Genomic DNA, 18,858 nt, shown 5'->3' with positions numbered 1-18,858 from the left:
GTATTCTCTGTAACATAGGGCCTGTCCTATGGTAAAGACAAACTGCAAAAGAACCAACTATATAGTTGAAAGCATTGAGTGCTGGATGGGGCAGGAATCAGTGCCCTGATATAGTTTCTAGCACTCATTAAAATAGTTCATCTCCTGTTTTCAAGACCTAATGTTCATGTCAGAAACTGTGACCAGCTAAAACGTGTGTTGTGAAAAGATCCTCCATGGAACTCTCCTGAAAGACAGAAGTCTTCAGGCTCACCTAAAGATAACACAGGGCAAGTCCATAACCCATAAAGTATCCTTGGGACACAAGTGCCACCCACCAAATAGTCTCCCTAATAATGAACACTATATGTACCGGCTAAGCCTTTTCTTTCCCAACATTTTCAGATATGAGTCTAGCCTGAACTGTGATCTGTATTATATTCTTGATCCATAGATCTTATATTTAATTAGAACTTGTCAATGCATTGTATGCTAATGGCCTTATCACTCTTCCTTGATTTCAAGAGTGAATTTTGGTATCTGTGGGTTAAAGGCTGGAAAGGTCGATGTGTGGACTTCTGGTTACCACTTTCCCTAACTAAAGATGCTCCTCAACTTCCTCAGAAAGCACACCTTTCTACATCATGTAGACTCCAGGGTCTATAAAGCATCCTAACAAAGGAACAATCTTCAACCAAAGATACGAACAAATTCTATTAGAACACTGCTCTCATTTGAAAATGTGTATAAATATTGAGAAAAAAAAACACAATTCCTTTGAGCTAGATATTTTCCCTTGAGAATTAAATTAACTGTCAATAAGCTAAAGCTTAATAATTGAGATCAAGAAATATTTGTCTCTAAGAAAGGAGAAAAGATAATGGAGATTTGAAGCCCTCTGAATCTAGAAAGGTTTTTGTGTTATTTCAACAAACATATTAATACAGAGATGAATAAGCACATGATTCTTACCCCTCTAGGAGCTTAGAATCTAGTGAAGAGAAATGCAGTGAAATCCGATGACTTAAATACCAAGAAGAAGGAGAAAACAACTTTGAAAAAAAGGACCAAGTAACACAGGAGGGACAAGGAGCAGGGTGTTAAAGATGATTATTCTGAAGCAACTTATACAGCCTAGAAGCAGCCCTTTAAACAGCCAAGACACCAAGCAGGCACCTCTCTCCTTTACCCCTACTGCAAAGTTGGTGTATTTACTTCTCCTCTTGTTGATTATATACCCAAAGGAACATTTCCAGTTTATTAATAGGAGTTGATTTTTCCTCCCAGAGGCTTCTTAACCATGATGGAACCTGTGAGAGAAGAACCCAGGGGCGTGTAATCTTTCAAGGGGCAATAACATCTTTTAGGAAGAAGAAAAAGTTTTGCTTATGGAGGCTGTTTCTCATCTATGCCGAAAGCTCAAAATGGCAGAGGAAACAATCACTTTCTTTAAGCTTTCAAGTCCAGGTTAGTTTCTACCTCCTCACCTGAAGTAACTTCCTCCTTTATCTATCCTTCAAGGTCCAGGTGAAGATGCACTTTGTCTAGGTAGCCTCGCCTGACATTGGTCCCCTTTCACACGTCTCACCTCCTCAGCCCTTAGCCAACTGCCTTTCAGGGTCACTTATCTGGCAAATCTTTCCCATTCACAAAGCTTGGCAGGTATCATCTTGGAACATCAGAATAACTCCTGCCTCCTACCTCCATGCTCCTCTCACTCTGTGGTAGAAAAGTCTGCCCACTGGGGTAAGCAGACTGGGCTGTGAAGGCACTAACTCCTACTTCAGCAATAGGTTAGGTCAGTGACCATGTTGTAGCTGTGTCACCGCAAGGTTGTTCATGGTAAAATGCAGGACTGTTAAAAGGATCACAGATAATAATTGTAGTAGACTGTTGCTGTATATCTTATCTCAGCCAACTTAATTTTTTTTTTCTTTTTTTTTTTTTCTGAAGCTGGAAACGGGGAGAGACAGTCAGACAGACTCCTGCATGTGCCCGACCGGGATCCACCCGGCACGCCCACCAGGGGGCGACGCTCTGCCCACCAGGGGGTGATGCTCTGCCCCTCCGGGCGTCGCTCTGTCGCGACCAGAGCCACTCTAGCGCCTGGGGCAGAGGCCAAGGAGCCATCCCCAGCACCCGGGCCATCTTTGCTCCAATGGAGCCTCGACTGCGGGAGGGGAAGAGAGAGACAGAGAGGAAGGAGAGGGGGAGGGGTGGAGAAGCAGATGGGCGCTTCCCCTGTGTGCCCTGGCCGGGAATCGAACCCGGGACCCCTACACGCCAGGCCGACGCTCTACCACTGAGCCAACCGGCCAGGGCTCAGCCAACTTAATTTTTAAAGTATCCTGAGAGCAGAGACCCAACAATATCTGGAGCTCTGCCTTAAACAGAATCAGTGCTCAATGAATGAATGAATGAATGAGCACCCAAGAAGCATTTTAACACACCAGTCTTTTTCTGTCCAAGTCCCATCTGTTCCTTAGTCCTCCAAAATGGAGACTGAAAGCCAAAAAGACTATTCACAGAAGAGATTCTTAGGGACAGAATTTCTAGGTGACTTCCAAAGGGAGCATAAAGCACAGATGATGGCATCACGGCCCTGGCCAGCCAGCAATGAGATTTCCTGAGCAGGCAGCGTGGCCGGCTCGGATGCCAAGAGCTTGGCTCCTTTGCCTCCTTTGAAAATCCATTACCAAATCATGGCAAGAAAAATTTAATTTTAAAAAGGGAAATGATTTATGTGCTTCGGGAATAAAGAAGTGACAGAAGCAGGAAAGCTAGCATACATTTCAATTTTTGAAATTAGACCTATAATTTTTTCATTAAAGGAGGGTGCCAAGTTGGGAAAGCCAATGTGTTCTAAGCAGAAAATTATAGAGAGGTAGATAATGAAATTCCTGTAGGCATTGCAACCCCATGTCTTAAAACGAGACCCTGTGAATACAGGGTAGTTTACTGTCTGTCCCTTTCAACTTCTAAATATTTCCAGCCCGTAAAGGACTCTATATTCATATCTGTTTCTCTGATGAAATGGGAAGCCATTGGGAGGTTTGAGCAGGGAAGTGATCTCTCTGGCTGGTGTGCTGAAAAAAGACCAAAGGATACCAAGGAGCTAAAGCACCTGGTATAATATAGACGGGCGACAACAGTGGCTGGCACCAGTCTCTTGACCCCAATCCTATGATTTTCTGGTTTTGAATATTTATGATTATTCCTTTCCTGACCACTCCAACACCCACCAATTTCTAAATCCTACAAAAATCTATCGTGCATTTATTATCTAGAGACTTGGTGATCAGTTACCTGTTTCTAGTCAGCCTGATCTCAGGGGACCTAAACGACCTTTCTGAGCTGGGTCCGCCCTGAGAGGCAATCTAGTGTAGTGGTTAAGAGCATGGATGCTGAGTTTGACTGTCTAGGTTCCTATCCTGATTTTTCCACTTGATGGCTGTGTAATTTTGCCATATTTAAATGTCCTCTATAAAATGAGGGAGAGCAATAATATTGATGTACAGCATGCATGTATCCATTCATTTATTTAACCAATATTTATTATGTATCTACTCTGTGCCAAGTATTGTTTTGGTCCCTGGGTACATGGTTGTAAAGAAAACAGAAGGGTTACCAGCTCTTACATTATAGCATGGGTAGGGATGAGGTCACAGAGTATATACATATAAAGAAACAAACAGAGGGGTTAATTTCAGATAGTGATGAGTTATAGGAAGATAATTCTAATTTATTGATATGAGAGAGAAAGTGAGAGAGAGAGGCATTCATTTGTTGTTCCACTTAAGTTGTGCATTCATTGGTCGCTTCCTATATGTGCCTTAAATGGGGATCAAACCTGCCACCTCAGTGCTTTGGTATGACACTCTGACTGAGCTAACTGGTCAGGGCTGGGAAGATAATTTCATATTGGGGTCAAGTTGGATTTGTGGAAAGGGGAAGGTCAGAGAAGACTTTCCTGGAGCGGAGACACCTGAACTGAGACTGGAATGATGAGGAGCCAGAAGCATGACATCTAGAGAAACACATTCCATGTAGAAGGACAAAGTATTTCTAGAATGAATGGATGTTGAATGATTTTTAGTAGCAAATGAAACCTCACTCTTCCCAGCTGTGTAAGTGGGGAACATTTTTGTGGGTATGTTTTGAAGAACCACTATGGACCCAATATGTGGTTAAAGTTGTGTTGGGTGGTGTGAGAGATACAGAAAGATCTGGATAACATGAGTACTTATCCTGTACTAGCTCATTGCTTTCAGTCATTAACTCAGTCTCACAACAATCCTGATAGGTATGGTATACATCTATAAAGTATGGTCCATGGCTATATATAATTGTGCCACTCGCTTCCCCACACACTACAGTGTAAATTCTTCAATAGTAGGAAATTCTTCTCTCTCATCCACAAAGGTGTGCACAAGGTCCAGAAAAGTACTAGGCACACAGTCGGTATGTAATAGATATTGGTGAAATGTGTGAATGGAGGAAGGGCACAGTGTTAGGCAATGTGCTGAGCTCTAAGCATCCCCAGACGGCCTAACCTAGAGTCTACCTACTGGATTGAACTTTAATCGGTTCAGCTTCCCTGACAGGACAGAATGAAGGGGTTCAAAGAGAATCTTCATTCATCAAGAAGATTTAAAAAAATCAAGTGAATACAGACTGATTGTGAACCTCATTTAATCATCCCTACCCCTAACCATCATTTTGCTTGTGACTTTTTTTTTCAATGGTCTGGCTCTTTCCCATAGTGTGTGTTTTTTAATTGATAAAAATATCTGTTTCACCCTAGAGAGGAATATGTTGATCTTGCTAATGTAATGGGATATAACTTTTTTGCTTTTCTAGATGAAATGCTAGGTGAAATATTAGCTAATATAGACACAGATCCTTTCTTCTGGGGTGAACAAAAGTTTATTGTACTCGTGAGTCCAAATAGTTTTTAATAACCCATTGAGTCCACTTAGCTACAAAAGGAGTCCAGAGTTATTTTAAAGTATCCTTTCAAGTTCTAAAAATAGAAAAGAAATCCACTAATCCTAGCCATTCTATATATCATGGCTGTAAATTAATTTACAGTAGGAACAAAAATTCTTTTCATTAACCCCTGAGAGATGGTGCCCCAGCTTCCAACGTCTCTGTCCAAGGAAGTCTGTTCTCCAGCCCTCTTTTTGCCTTACTGTCCTGGAAGCTAAGACCATATGTTAATCATTACACACACTATGGAGCACATCCATACACCTCTACCAGCAGATTTATTTGAGTTTGGTTTACTGTGTTGTATGATGAACTTAACATTCTCTCTGTCCCTACTTTGGCAGCACATATAAAAAAGAGAAGGTACCAAGAGCGGTCTTGGTTAAATGACTCTCTAATGATAAACAGAACCTCTAGAAAATGTCCCGGACAAAGCAGTGCTCCAAAGTGAGATCTCTGCAGGTTAAGTTTTCTGCATAAACAGCTTTGTACCCTAAGCACAACTCCTTTCCCACTTGGCTTCAATTAAAGAGAAATGTCTGCCTTGTTATCATTTGGGAGATCGGTGGGCAGCACAGGCAGGCAGCAAAAGCCTGAATGTGGACAGGGGCCAGGAACAGAGCCATTTGATCACTGAAATCCACTGTGACCATGAAACCTACTCTGGCAAGAAAAAAAAAATGTTTACTCACTTACAAATTCCCATGATTCTTAACAAAACAACTGCGCCTTTTCTTTCATTTCCAGCAAAACATGTGATGTTTAGAGGGGAAAAGACAGAGCCCAGCTCATCCTTTATGCTTCAAAATAATTTTATAGGTCCTGCGTTTTTTTTCATAAATCAAGGTTTTGTCCCCTCTTCTGTCCCCTCTCTCCCTCCCTTTGCTTGTTCTCCTTATGTCTACAATGTCATCATTTTACCCAACAGGGAAACGGAAGGAAAATGTTCAGTGCAGAGTCAGAAAAGCTTCTTTAAAACATTACAAAAAGTAGAAAACTTTTCTTTTCCATTAAGGTTCTAATGGGAGAATCCAGAGCCTTAGGGAAATGCTTTATTATTCAACAAACAAGATCCATTTAGATGACAAGTTGTCCAAGATCCACTCTATAAAATCGGTAGAGCATCTCCATTTATCAGGAGGAGTCTTCTTAAAATCAAGTGAATGCCAGCCTGGTGAGTGGGCTGTCACTATTCAATTTTATTTTTTGCTCTTGAAAAAAAAAGTTTATTTTAAACTTTGGCTTATCAGCAAATATTATCTCTTTTTAAAGAACACGGGAAACATTTCTTTTCTTTTTTTAATGAATTTATTGAGCTGACATTGGTCGATAAAATCATACAGGTTTCTGGTACACAACTCTATATCATCTGTATATTGTGTTGTATGTTCACCAATCCAAGTCAAGTTTTCTTCTATCACCACTCATCCCTCCTTTAACCTCTTCTATCACCCCACCCCCTGGTCCCCTTATAATTACCATAATGTTGTCTGTGTCTGAGTTCTTTTTCTTTGCTTAATTCCTTCATCTTTTTCACCCAGCCCCCAACTCTCTTCCCCTCTGACAACTGTCAGTCTGTTCTCTGTATCTAGGAGTCTGTTTCTATTTTGTATGTTAGTTTATTTTGTCCATTAGATTCCACATATAAGTGAAATCATATAGTACTTGTCTGTCTCTGACTGGCTTATTTCACTTAGCATAATAATCTCCAGGTGCATCCATACTGTTGTAAAAGGTAAGCTTTCTTTCTTTTTTTATAGCTTTCTTTCTTTTTTTATAGCCAAGTAATATTCCACTGTGTAAATGTACCACTTATCTATCCTTTCATCTACTGATGGACACTTGGACTGTTTCCATTTGTTGACTATTGTAAATAAAGCTGCAATGAACATAGGGGTGCATGTATTCTTTCAAATTAGTGTTTTGGGATTATTTGGAAAAGTGAGGAGCCCATGGCACTCACTCAGAGGCATTACAAATCAGAGAGCTGAGCCTTAATTAAACCTGGGCTATTTCTGAAAGCTTAGCACTCTTGTTACTTTACCATTGTGTCCCCTCTGCCAATTAGCAGAGTATATGTTTATTTTTTTTTAATTTTCTTTATTTAGTGAGAGGAGGGAGGCAGAGAGAGCGAGCGTCCCACATGCGCCCCAACTGGAATCCACCCGACAAGCCACTAGGGGACAATGCTCTGCCCATCTGGGACCCTTGCTCTAATGCAACTGGAGCTATTTCTTAGTGCCTGAGGCAGAGGTCATGGAGTCATCCTCAGTGCCCGAGGCCAACTCATTCTAATCAAGCCATGGTTGAAGGAGGGGAGAAGAAGAGAGAGGCAGAGAGAGAAGTGAGAGGGGGAGGGGTGAAGAAGCAGATGTGCACTTCTCCTGTGTGCCTTGACGAGAAATCGAACCCAGGACATCCTCACACTGGGCTGACATTCTACCACTGAGCCAACTGGCCAGGGCCTGAATATATATTTTAATATTGACACCTTCAACTTCTCCCTAAAGATCAGAGCTCATGTTGTTCAACATTGGCAGTTCTTCTCATCATTGTACTTTTCATTGTACGATATCCTTTCTTTAACTCCATTTCATTTCTTTCTTTAGATTATTTTTTATTTATTTATTCACTTTAGAGAAGAGAGATAGATGGAGAGAGAGAAGGGGTGAGGAGCGGGAAGCATCAACTCCCATATGTGCCTTGACCAGGCAAGCCCAGGGTTTCAAACCAGCAACCTCAGCATTCCAGGTGGATGCTTCATCTACTGCACTGTGCCACCACAGGTCAGGCCTCCATCTCATTTCTTAATCAAGAAACACACACGTCCCTGGCTGGCTCAGTGATAGAGTGTCAACCAGGTGTGTTAAAGTCCCAAGTTCAATTCCTAGTCAGGGCACAGAGGAGAGGTGATGACCTTTTGCTTCTCCCCACCCACCTTCTTCTCCCTCAGCCAAGGCGTGATTGATTTGAATGCATTGGCCCTGGGTACTGAGGCTGGCTCCCTCTGCCTCAGGCACTAAAATATAGCTCTGTTGAGAGCAGCCCCAGATGGGCAAAGCAGGGCCCTAGAAGGGGGTTGGTTGCCTGGTGGATGATAGTCTGGGCACATGTGGGAGTCTGTCTCCTCTACTCTCACTAAAGAACATACACCCATACACACCAACTCCAAAGAACTTAGCACAACTTATGTCTCTTTGAAATTCAAAACTCAGACTGAAATACACTGTATCTTTTATTATTTTTAAATGAAACATATCTTAATTCATTTAGCCCTGTTCACTTTTAAGAACTGATTTCCTCTAATTTATATATATTGGGTCCACCTTACATCTTTCTGATGGAAGCCAGTACCTTAAAGTTATCCATTTACCTACTGTACTGTGTATGCCTTTGTTTGGATTTAGCTGTCAACACTTTGCACATGTAAAATCAATCTGTGTGACTTTAATGTAAACACTGTGCTTTACAAACTGGTAGACATTTCATTGTCCTAACAGGAAAATAGACAAAATGTTTTCATGTGTGTGTTTTCTCTAGAGTAGAGACAATAACATAATATAAATGACATTATATGTTTTACAAAAGAGGAATTGAATTATAAAAAGAGGCAAAAACAAGGGGGGGGGCTGTCAAAGAATGCTTTATGTTAGGTGATCCGTAACAGGGCCGTGGGGGCAGGAATTATGCACAAAGATTTTTATGAGAAAAATTGTCATTCAGAATGTTACATTCCCCACATATTATTATAATCTCATTTCCTGATTGCATGTGCAATACAACCAGTTTTTATAACGCTTTAATAGGGAGTCCAGTTGCTTTAATTTTTAAAATAGTCCGTTCTTCTGTGCTAAGAAAAGAGCACCGTGACTGACAAGATGGAAGAACACGGGCAGGATATGGAGGCTGAAGCTTTTCAATCACCGACCATTAATATGATTCAATTTATGCTTATGTCATAGGCTTAGCACTGCACAGTGCTGTAAGCAAAGGAAGGACCTGGATCAAATACAGCGAAGAAAGCAGATGGTACGCTATCAAAACCCTTCAAGCCTAAAATAACCTTTCCTGAGTAAGAAGCGTAGTTAACTAAAACCAGGGTGCCTTGACTCTATTCTGAATATCTCAGTGTAAATAAAAATCATAAAAACACTACTGTAATGGGGGAGTAAATGATGAAATTTCATCTATGTTATTTTTCTTTAATAGTTTCTAATCAAACTTTTCATTAAACAGCTTCATAAAATTCCACGGAGAATTTATTTATGGGGACCCATGGTAGATTTCAATGCCTTACTTTTATTGTTCAATTAAACTTTTATTCAGTGGACAACATTGAGACAGTGGGGTGGGAGGCAATGTCTGGGAGGCTGGGCAAGGCTTTCACACTGAGCTGAGCTCTAGGGAATGAAGGAAGCCGTAGAGCAGGGGTCCCCAAACTACGGCCCGCGGGCCACATGCGGCCCCTTGAGGCCATTTATCCGGCCCACACCGCACTTCCGGAAGGGGCACCTCTTTCATTGGTGGTCACTGAGAGGAGCATAGTTCCCATTGAAATACTGGTCAGTTTGTTGATTTAAATTTACTTGTTCTTTATTTTAAATGTTATATTTGTTCCCGTTTTGTTTTTTTTACTTTAAAATAAGATATGTGCAGTGTGCATAGGGATTTGTTCATAGTTTTTTTTATAGTCCGGCCCTCCAACAGTCTGAGGGACAGTGAACTGGCCCCCTGTGTAAAAAGTTTGGGGACCCCTGCCGTAGAGCACATGGAGAAAATATTGGGCACCCTGGTCCAAGAAGAAGCATTGAGTCCCAATTCCAAAGCTACTGCGTAGGATTGTCCCAGCCCTGGTCCACACACTCACATTCATGAGAGGGCATTAGGCCATTTATAAAACCCACCTAGAGGACCTGGCTCGCTGAGAGGGACCACTAAGGGCAAAGAAACCTAAGACAGGCGCCAACAGTTGACTCAGGGTGAAGGCAGCCATTCCTAACATGGAGAGGCAGGACATGACATTTAAATGATCTAGGTATTTCTACATGTTTCCTGATAATTTCTTTCCCTATCCTTTGAAGTCAGAAGCAGTCCTGCCTTTTCCATGAGGCTTTCCCTGACTCCTCCCATGATCACCATCTCGAGTCACTTCGTCTCTCCCCACCAACCCACCGCAAAATTCCTACTGCACTTGCTTTCTGCAGCACCCACCGAATATTTCATCAGACTTTCTTGTAATGTTCGTTAACCTTTCAGGTGTGTTAATCCTGTCTTCCCCAATTAGATCTTAAATCCTCAAAACAAGCAGGGGCTGTGTTCTATTTATCTTTTAAACACTCCCCTCCATGACCCCACATTTAATAGAAGAAAGCAAAATATATATTAGTTAATAAAATAAACATTATTTAATCATAGGAAAGTAGACACTGTCCTTTTTGAGAAGGGCCTTGGAGGTATTTTATGACAATTTATGAATTTCATGTGTCAAAGGTGTAGCTGCTAAGTGCTATAAACTTTTTGCCATCAGCTCTACCATTCATCCACCTGGTGATATGGCTAATAAAACTTGATTTTTACAGCCTACGCATACTGTTACCTAAATTACATTGGACCAATTACTGAAGTCACCGAATGTGTGGTACAGAATATATACTGTGTAGAAATTCATCTGTGGGCCCCCTGGCACTCACGGTAACCTGACAGAAGTGTTTCAGTCATCTGGCAGTGTTTAATATTAGGAACATTTGTTTAATGCTAGTCACTAATTAAATTTATGTTCTTCCACCAACTGTTAGTTGGTTGGAGAAACCCAACCCCTCATTTTAACAAACACTTTAACTCATGTTGGTTTCTAACACAACCAATTGGAAGTTTAAATAGGTGTTCTCTGGAAATTTTCGAGTATGACCAAAAGTGGAAGGTGGGGGAGGGATGTTGGGGGAGGTGTTCAAATCAGGTAAAAAATTAGTGTTTTTGGTTCTCTTACAAAAATGCAATGTCCGAAGATGGACAAACTATTTGAAGTACAATGTAACTAAAAAAAGAAAATCTAATATTCTTTATTGATTTTTTTTTTTTACAGAGACAGAGAGTCAGAGAGAGGGATAGATAGGGACAGACAGACAGGAATGGAGAGAGATGAGAAGCATCAACCATCAGTTTTTCATTGTGGCACTTTAGTTGTTCATTGAGTGCTTTCTCATATGTGCCTTGACCGTGGGCCTTCAGCAGACCGAGTAACCCCTTGCTTGAGCCAGCAACCTTGGGTCCAAGCTGGTGAGCTTTGCTCAAACTAGATAAGCCTGTGCTTAATCTGGCGACCTCGGGGTCTCAAATCTGGGTCCTCTACATCCCAGTCCGACGCTCTATCCACTGCACCACTGCCTGGTCAGGCAGAAAAATCTAATATTCTAATTAGACTAGCCGTTTAGAAGCTCTTTAAAGGTAGCTTTATTCCAAAAGAAAGCTTCTACTTTAAGTGGCGGGAGAAGAAAACCATCATTAAAATTAGCTATATCAGAAGAAAGTTCAGGATAACATTCAAAAGTCAGAGGCTTGTGTTTGTGAGAACATTTAAAACTAATTTAGTAACTTAACATTGTGATCATTTTTAAACTTCTTTCTATTACCAATTCTAGATGCGACAGCTTTGAAACTCAATGACTAATAACTCCTAAATTAGCCGAAAAGGTTGAAACATTTTTTTCATTATATTACATTGTGAAACTCTAATTCTGAATACTCTTAAAAAAGGGGAAGCATTCTTTGAGTTTTATTTTGTGTCAGGAATTTAGAGACTTCTTTAGTGCCAAGCAGGATAGAGGCAGTGGGATTGGGGGATACAGAAGAAAAACTCAAAATTAAAGTACTATAAAGGGAAGATTTGTGAATGCTGATCTGAAAAGAGAGGGTATTTAAAATTTTTCTTTCCATCGATTTGAGAGAAAGAGAGAGAGGAAGGGGTGGGGCAAAGGTAGAGAGAAAGAAGTATCAGCTCATTTTTCTACTTAGTTGTTCAATTAGTTGTACACTCACTGGTTGCTCCTCATGTGTCCTGACTGAGGATCAAGCCTGTGACCTTGGTGCACTGAGATAACACTCTATCCATTGAGCCACCTGGCCAGGGCCAAGAGAAGGTATTTTTAAAAACTGTATTGGATACATTCACCTAGTTGAATAAAAGGTTTTTTGAATACTAAAAATATGACAATACATTCTTCTTGGATGGAAAAAATAAAATAACTTGTGTAAACACTGACACTATTTGACAAGCCAGAGTTGTAAAAGGAATCTGAAAAAATAGTTTCTAAAAATAATGCCATGTACCATGAACATAGGTCCTCTTCCTCTCTTTCTTCCCTTGCTTCTTAGGCCATCATATCCCATCCCTTCATCCTCACCCCTCCTGTGCCCACACACCTCCCTACAATCCCCCTCCCACAGCAGCTCCAGGGCTGCTGCAGTCAGGAATAGTCAGACTGGAGAGGTCACAGTGGACTTCCAAAACCAACCTGAGAGCTGGAATGGTTAAGCAGAATAATCTGAAGCTAAATAATCTGCAAACTAGGGATAGTTGAGAAAACATTAGCCACTACAGTCAAGGAATGTTCCAGCTCAAGGGACCCTGAGCTCTGTCTAGGCCCGAGTCTCAACCTCTTCTCAACCCAGGTACCTGTGAGGAATTCGACATGGGTCAGTTATCATATTGGTCACTCAATGGTAGCAATGCCCAGAGAAGGGAGAAGTGAGGGTGGGGGTTGTTCATGTCTCTGTAAATATAGGAATTTCCAGGGAACATGTATATTTTAATAAGTGCCCCCAGGGTATTCTGATATCCCTGCCCACTGAGGACCACTGATAGGATCCAATCTCTTCAACAAACAGGTGAGAGAATAAAGAAGATATGAGAGATGTGATTTTGCTTTCCCTCCAGTCAGGCACTGTATCATGCAAGGTCTTTTAAACTGATGATTTATCTTTTCCTCCTTCCCTTCTACCTACAGAGACAAATGACCGATCGGCTAGCAGAGGTGCAGAAAAAGATATGTATGCATATATCCTTCTTTGGTGGGGCACACTGTATAAAGATATATGTTATCTATTTCTTCATACTTGTGCCCAGCAAAGATGAATATATACATGTGTGTGTGTGTGTGTGTATATATATATATATATATATATATATATATATATATGAAAAAAATCAGGGGTATGAATATCTCTTTTCTTTTTCTTTCCTTTTTTTTTTAGCCAGGAAGAGAGAGACCAGAAGACAGACAGGGACAGACAGACAGGAAGAGAGAAAGATGAGAAGCATCAATTCTTCGTGTGGCACCTTCATTGTTTATTGATTGCTTTCTCATATGTGCCATCACTAGGGGGCCCTAGCTGAGCCAGTGACCATGGGGTCATGTCTATGATCCTACGCTCAAGTCAGCGACCTTGCACTCAAGGTGGTATGCCTGCACTCAACCTGGCCAACTCAGGGTTTCAAACCTGGGTTCGTTAGCATCCCAGGCTGATGCTCTATCCATGGTGTCACCGCCTTGTCAGGCTCGCTCTTTTTTCTTTTCTTTTCTTTTCTTTTCTTTTCTTTTCTTTTCTTTTCTTTTCTTTTTTCTTTTCCTTTCCTTTCCTTTCCTTTCCCTTTCTTTCTCTCTCTCTCTCCCTCCCTCCCTCCCTCCCTCCCTCCCTCCCTCCCTCCCTCCCTCCTTTCTTTCCTTCCTTCCTCCCTTCAGTCCTTCTTCCTTCTTTCTCTCTCTCTCTCTCTTTTTCTTTTTTTTTACACCTTATAGAACTGAAATGGTTACAACTGGTGCATTTCCTCAGTTCTTTCTAACACTGAAAAGTGAGTGATCAGTTAAATAAAAAAATCAGTATCTAAAGAGCCAGAGCCTTTTAAGAAAGAAGTAACACGAATGCTTCCTGTCCTAAAGTTCAATTTCAAGGTCGACCAAGCAACTTCAGACTCTATTTTGAACAACACATTCTAAATAATAATCTTTCACCCTAGTAAACAGAAGCCGCCAAGGAGGCAGTGATGCCTTATGCCACAATATTTTGGGGGACGGGCGGGGTGGGGCGGCACACTAGGCTTGTGAAAATCAGCCCTGATCCATATCACTGCTCTTCACAAGAACTAAAACCAAGGAGACACGTATGCACAAGTTTCATGTAGGGAAAGAAAAAAGAGACTCACCAAACTCATCGCATATACTCTCATTTTCTATGAGAGTTGGGTGGTCAAAGGTGTCCCGACAGTACAGGATCTGAGGGTTCTTGCTGACCACTGCGATGCCCCCCAGGGCTAATGCAAACTGGTCTGTTAGAATGGACGTCGGCTTATCCTGGATGCGCTTCAGCATGGAGCGGTACCGGCAGTACTGCGGGTAGCTGAGAACAATCACATTCGGTTCTTCCTCGTCCTCTCCTAGACAAACAAGAAAACACTCCCGTTACCCTCTTTCCTTCAACTCTAATGGCCATGGCATAATTTCAATAATCCCTTCTAGTTTTGTACTAAAAAAGACAGTCTTTGACAAGACTCTTAACACTAGTTCATCTTCATTACAGGCTAGCTAATGCATGTAATCCTCCCAGCCCCACCTCACCAGTCCGGAACCACAAAAAAGCCTCAGGCAACCTGTAAAGAAAAGAAAAAGTGAAGAAAAAATAAAGACAGGGATGACCCTACTGACAGATTAAACAGTTTTTGGGTCACCAGCAAGCAGCAGAACCGAAGAAACTGTTTTGAAAGAATCAGATATATATTTTAAGCGTTAAAGTCATCATCGTAGGAAGAATCAGTTTTAAGCTTCTTTATGCTTCTTTCTACAGTCGGGTATGTGCCTCCCTTTTCTCTTTTCATTTTTGGATTATATAATTTTTCAGTGCCTGAAGGCTCTGAAAAGGTTATCTGACCCCCAAGAGAAGTCCATGGGTCTAAGGAAGACTGTCATCTGCTCTGGAGGTTGTCAGTGCTATCCAACAAATACCAGTAGTTCTGGTTTCCTTTATGGTCCTGAGAAAGACAGTGCTTCCGGTCCATTGGAGTAGAATGGCCATGTGACTTGGTTTGGTCAACAAAATATGACAGCAGTGAATGGCTCCCTTAAGAGCTAGCGTTTGACCACACTCTCTCCTCTTTTCTTTGGACATCTGTAATGTTTCAGATAGTGGCAACTCTGCCAATCTGGGTCTTAGTGTGAAAATAATATGGAGCCGAGTCCCTGGTTGATCCCAAATGGAGACATAAGCAGAAAAGAAACTTTTCTTGTTTCAACTGAAACTGTGTCTTAGGGGTTATCTGTTTTAGCAACATGATCTATCCCAACTTGAGTGATACATATACCATCTCTGCCCTCCCCCCATTCCATATACCCTAGCTTCTAAAGATCTTCAACTCCATCTGATAACTTGGCACAACTCAAAGAACCACGCTAGGACTTCCCAAAGCAGCCTTGTGAAAGAGCTTCTTCACTAGAACCAACTTAATGCAGCAGAAGAGTTCAGCAACTTTAATGGAGCTTCCTCTTACAATGATCTTACTGTTTATTCACACCTCACTGTATCAAGTGCTTATTTTATAAAGACGAGATTCTGCATGGATGGATCCTTCCTTCATCTTTAGCTTGAGAAACGGCAAATACCCCACTTCAGTTGCACAACATCAAGCTGAATTTAGCCTCCATGATCCCGTTTGCCATCACTCTCTATACCCATACCACCAATTGCATTTGTGAGCAATTCCCAGCTATATCACTAGCTTATCCAAAGGGGAAAATGCTCAATATTTTGAGCCCTTACCCTGCTGCAGGGAGTTGCATGAGACAGTTGTTAAGGATACCAACATTATCATGGCCATCTGGTAACCAGTGGGAGACGAATGAGTGTAGACAGAACATAATGATGGAACATAACCAGTACCAGTGGAAGGTGTGCATGTGACCTTTTCAGATAGGAAGCCAATACCCAGATGTATTTCTAATTATGTTCACTTAGTTCCTCAGGCTCGAGGCTTCTTCGAGAATGGAGATGTTTAGCTGCTTTCAAGATGACATCTTTTAACAGCTTATATTGAATATTTCTTAGACTACTGTCTGGTTTGTGGGTAGCCACTTTATCAGCTGGCACATTTAATTAAAAGGAAATATGTTTACATTGAAGGCAAGCCCCGAAATGAAAAGAAGTTTTGAAATGTTGATATATGTGCCAGCACATGCCCATTTAAGATTTATACAGCAGACCAAGAAACAAGTTCACACTGTTGGTTCAGATCTGTACTGTCTATAGAGTTAAATCTCAAAAATACTTTAGTGGAAATATTCAGCAAATATCATCAGAATTCTAGAGTATCTAAGTACTATTTGTAGAAGCTGACCCCAATGTGTCAATCTGTATTATTATACTCTACTTGTCCAAGATGATCAAGCTTTGCCCAAGATTGTTCAAGGTGAGAGAGAGTGGCATAATCATGAACCCCCAGAACTTATTTCAATATGCTCAGCTCCAAATACCATCTCCTATCCATAGGGGTGTCTATAACTGATGTTTTAACTCTTAAGTGTGATGAACACTAATAATAATGATATTTTATATGTTTAAATATGATTAACTTATTTACAATATTAAGGAGGAGGATGGGGTCCTCTGATCAAGGAAAATATGAGACTTCTGTTTCATCAAGAACTATAGAATTCAGCCGGTTATAAGCCAGAATTCTCCTACCCTGTTTAAGTTATTGTTATTATTTTGGAACACTGCAATTCCCATAGTAATGACTTAACATTATTGGCCCACCTTTCATGCACATCAACTTTCCATTTTCTATCCACATGATAAGAAATAAAGCCAACTTTTTTTGGTGCAAGCCTAGAACCCCTGCTCTTCATTAACCTCTTCCCACGCTGAGAGGCCACAGGCACAACTGAGACCTGGTCTAAAGTGGCAATGTTTAGTGATGCCAAAACATAAATTATGATAACTTTATTGCTTCTGAATAGAACCACCAATCTGGACTAGAATTTTGGCATTGTTTGGACAGTGGCAAATTTTCAACCTTACATTTAGTTATCTCCATAGGAGCTGCCTTTAATATTTACAAAAAAAAACAGAGAAAGCCCATGAGACCTTCAGGACTCCTGTGATGGTAAACAAGTCATTCTTGGTGAGAGTGAAGAGATTCCAGGGCAAAGGTGGGACCTGGAAGAACCAATAATATATCTAGGTCAAAGTTTCACTTAGTAAAGACACCCTGAGTTTCTTCCTTGGAGTTAAAGCACACATATTTATTTAATTGGAGAAACATTTGATTATTTTTTTTTCTCAAGACAAAGTATGGTCACCTTATTATGAAAGGTATATATACTAGTATAAAATTATGAGTTTGGAAGAGCTTTCCAGATCTAAAATTTTTATGATTCTGTAACTCCCTCCTAAGTCTTTGCATTAAATGAACTTCCTCCTGAGACAGCTACAAAAATATTAAGTTGTTCAACAGTTATCATATTTTATTTTGCCATACTACACTAAGAAACAAAGCCAAACAACCATTCCAAGAATTCTTATTTAAATTCCTCAGCTACTTCTGCGCGCCTAATGCATTTCAGATACATGTAAACAAATATTCTTATGCAAAGCTACCTATGAAACAGAGCTACTAACGAACACTGTGTTGGACATTCCCCCTTTCTAATTCATAACGGGTCTAGCAGATAAATCTAAGAATGAATAAAGAATGGATAGATTGTACATCTGTTTAGCAAAAGACAAAGTGTTCTTGGAACGAAGACTTTCTTTCCACCATGCCCATGTAGGAAAAGAATCAAAGTACTACCCTAAGAAATCTTCCCCTAACACACTCTCAGTTGGAGTTGGTTGGGTTATGTATACACTACTTGATTTCTAACAACAGTAAATGATTAGCAATAAATTGACGGTACTAAAGACTGAGATTTAAAACTGTAATTGTGATATTTTATTAAAATGTCATCTCATTCTTTAATACCCCCCCTCCACCAGAAAAGGAGTGAATATGCTTATTTAAAAATAAAATATTCAAAGGGAATAAGAAAACCAAAATTATTAAACCTCATTTCAACTCTAATGAAAAGAACTTTGCCTATTAAAAGTTAATACCTAAAGTACACCGCTTGTAATGCTCAACCAAAATTACACTAATCCTGCGCTTATATCATAATTACACGTTTTGTTAACCTCTCTCAATGTCAATTTTTCACTTATTTATATATTTTTCAAAGTCCAAAACAGAATTCCACAGAGAAACTGTAATTATAATGTGAGGCTCCACCCAAGCCTTTCAAACAGTAACTGTATACCATTGCTTTAATCCTTAGAGTCGGGCTGGGGGTGGGGAAGGGGTGGGGGATGAGGGCAAGAGCTGGCATTCATTCTGAATAGCATGTTGCTCAAGTTGTCTTTGTACAAAGAGAGATGCATGAAATAGCAAACACAATGAATTAATGGAGCATTGACTTTCAAATATCCATAATGCTATTTAAAAAAAAATAGATAATGGTGTCCAAATGCACAGAAGGCTGAAAACATAAATTCTGGAGGAGAAACGTGCTTTTATCTCTTACACAACTATTTAGAAATGTAACTTTTTTTATTTTGGGGGGAGGAGGCAAGGCTTGTTTCAGGAACATTGCGCTATTATGCTTACTGAAAACCACTATAATCTACTTCTAACATCAGTAAGCTTTAAAAAAAAAATCTTAAAAAAAAAAAACAAAAACCTTTCACACCAGGATTTTATAGAGCCTGGTGGAAAAAGTATGCGTGTTCCTTCCTGCACCTAATTACCTCAACTGAAAAATCTGCCAAGTATTTTGCCCTTTAGTTCTCTTAATCGTATTAGGGCAAATGCAT

General features: G+C 40.4%; 1 protein-coding gene across 1 annotated transcript in view; it reads right to left on the bottom strand.

Annotated features, from left to right (window-relative positions):
• The window catches only part of ARID5B (AT-rich interaction domain 5B), a 196,249-nt gene that overhangs the window by 87,189 nt on the left and 90,202 nt on the right, over window positions 1–18,858 (bottom strand). Inside the window, exon 4 of the mRNA XM_066349862.1 lies at window positions 14,168–14,398. Within this exon, the coding sequence (XP_066205959.1) occupies window positions 14,168–14,398 (231 nt within the window). The remainder of the gene's footprint in view (window positions 1–14,167; window positions 14,399–18,858) is intronic.

This window comes from Saccopteryx leptura, chromosome 9 (genome assembly GCF_036850995.1).
Source record: "Saccopteryx leptura isolate mSacLep1 chromosome 9, mSacLep1_pri_phased_curated, whole genome shotgun sequence".
NCBI classification, from domain to species: Eukaryota; Metazoa; Chordata; class Mammalia; order Chiroptera; family Emballonuridae; genus Saccopteryx; species Saccopteryx leptura.
This window is presented reverse-complemented; position numbering and strand designations above follow the sequence as displayed.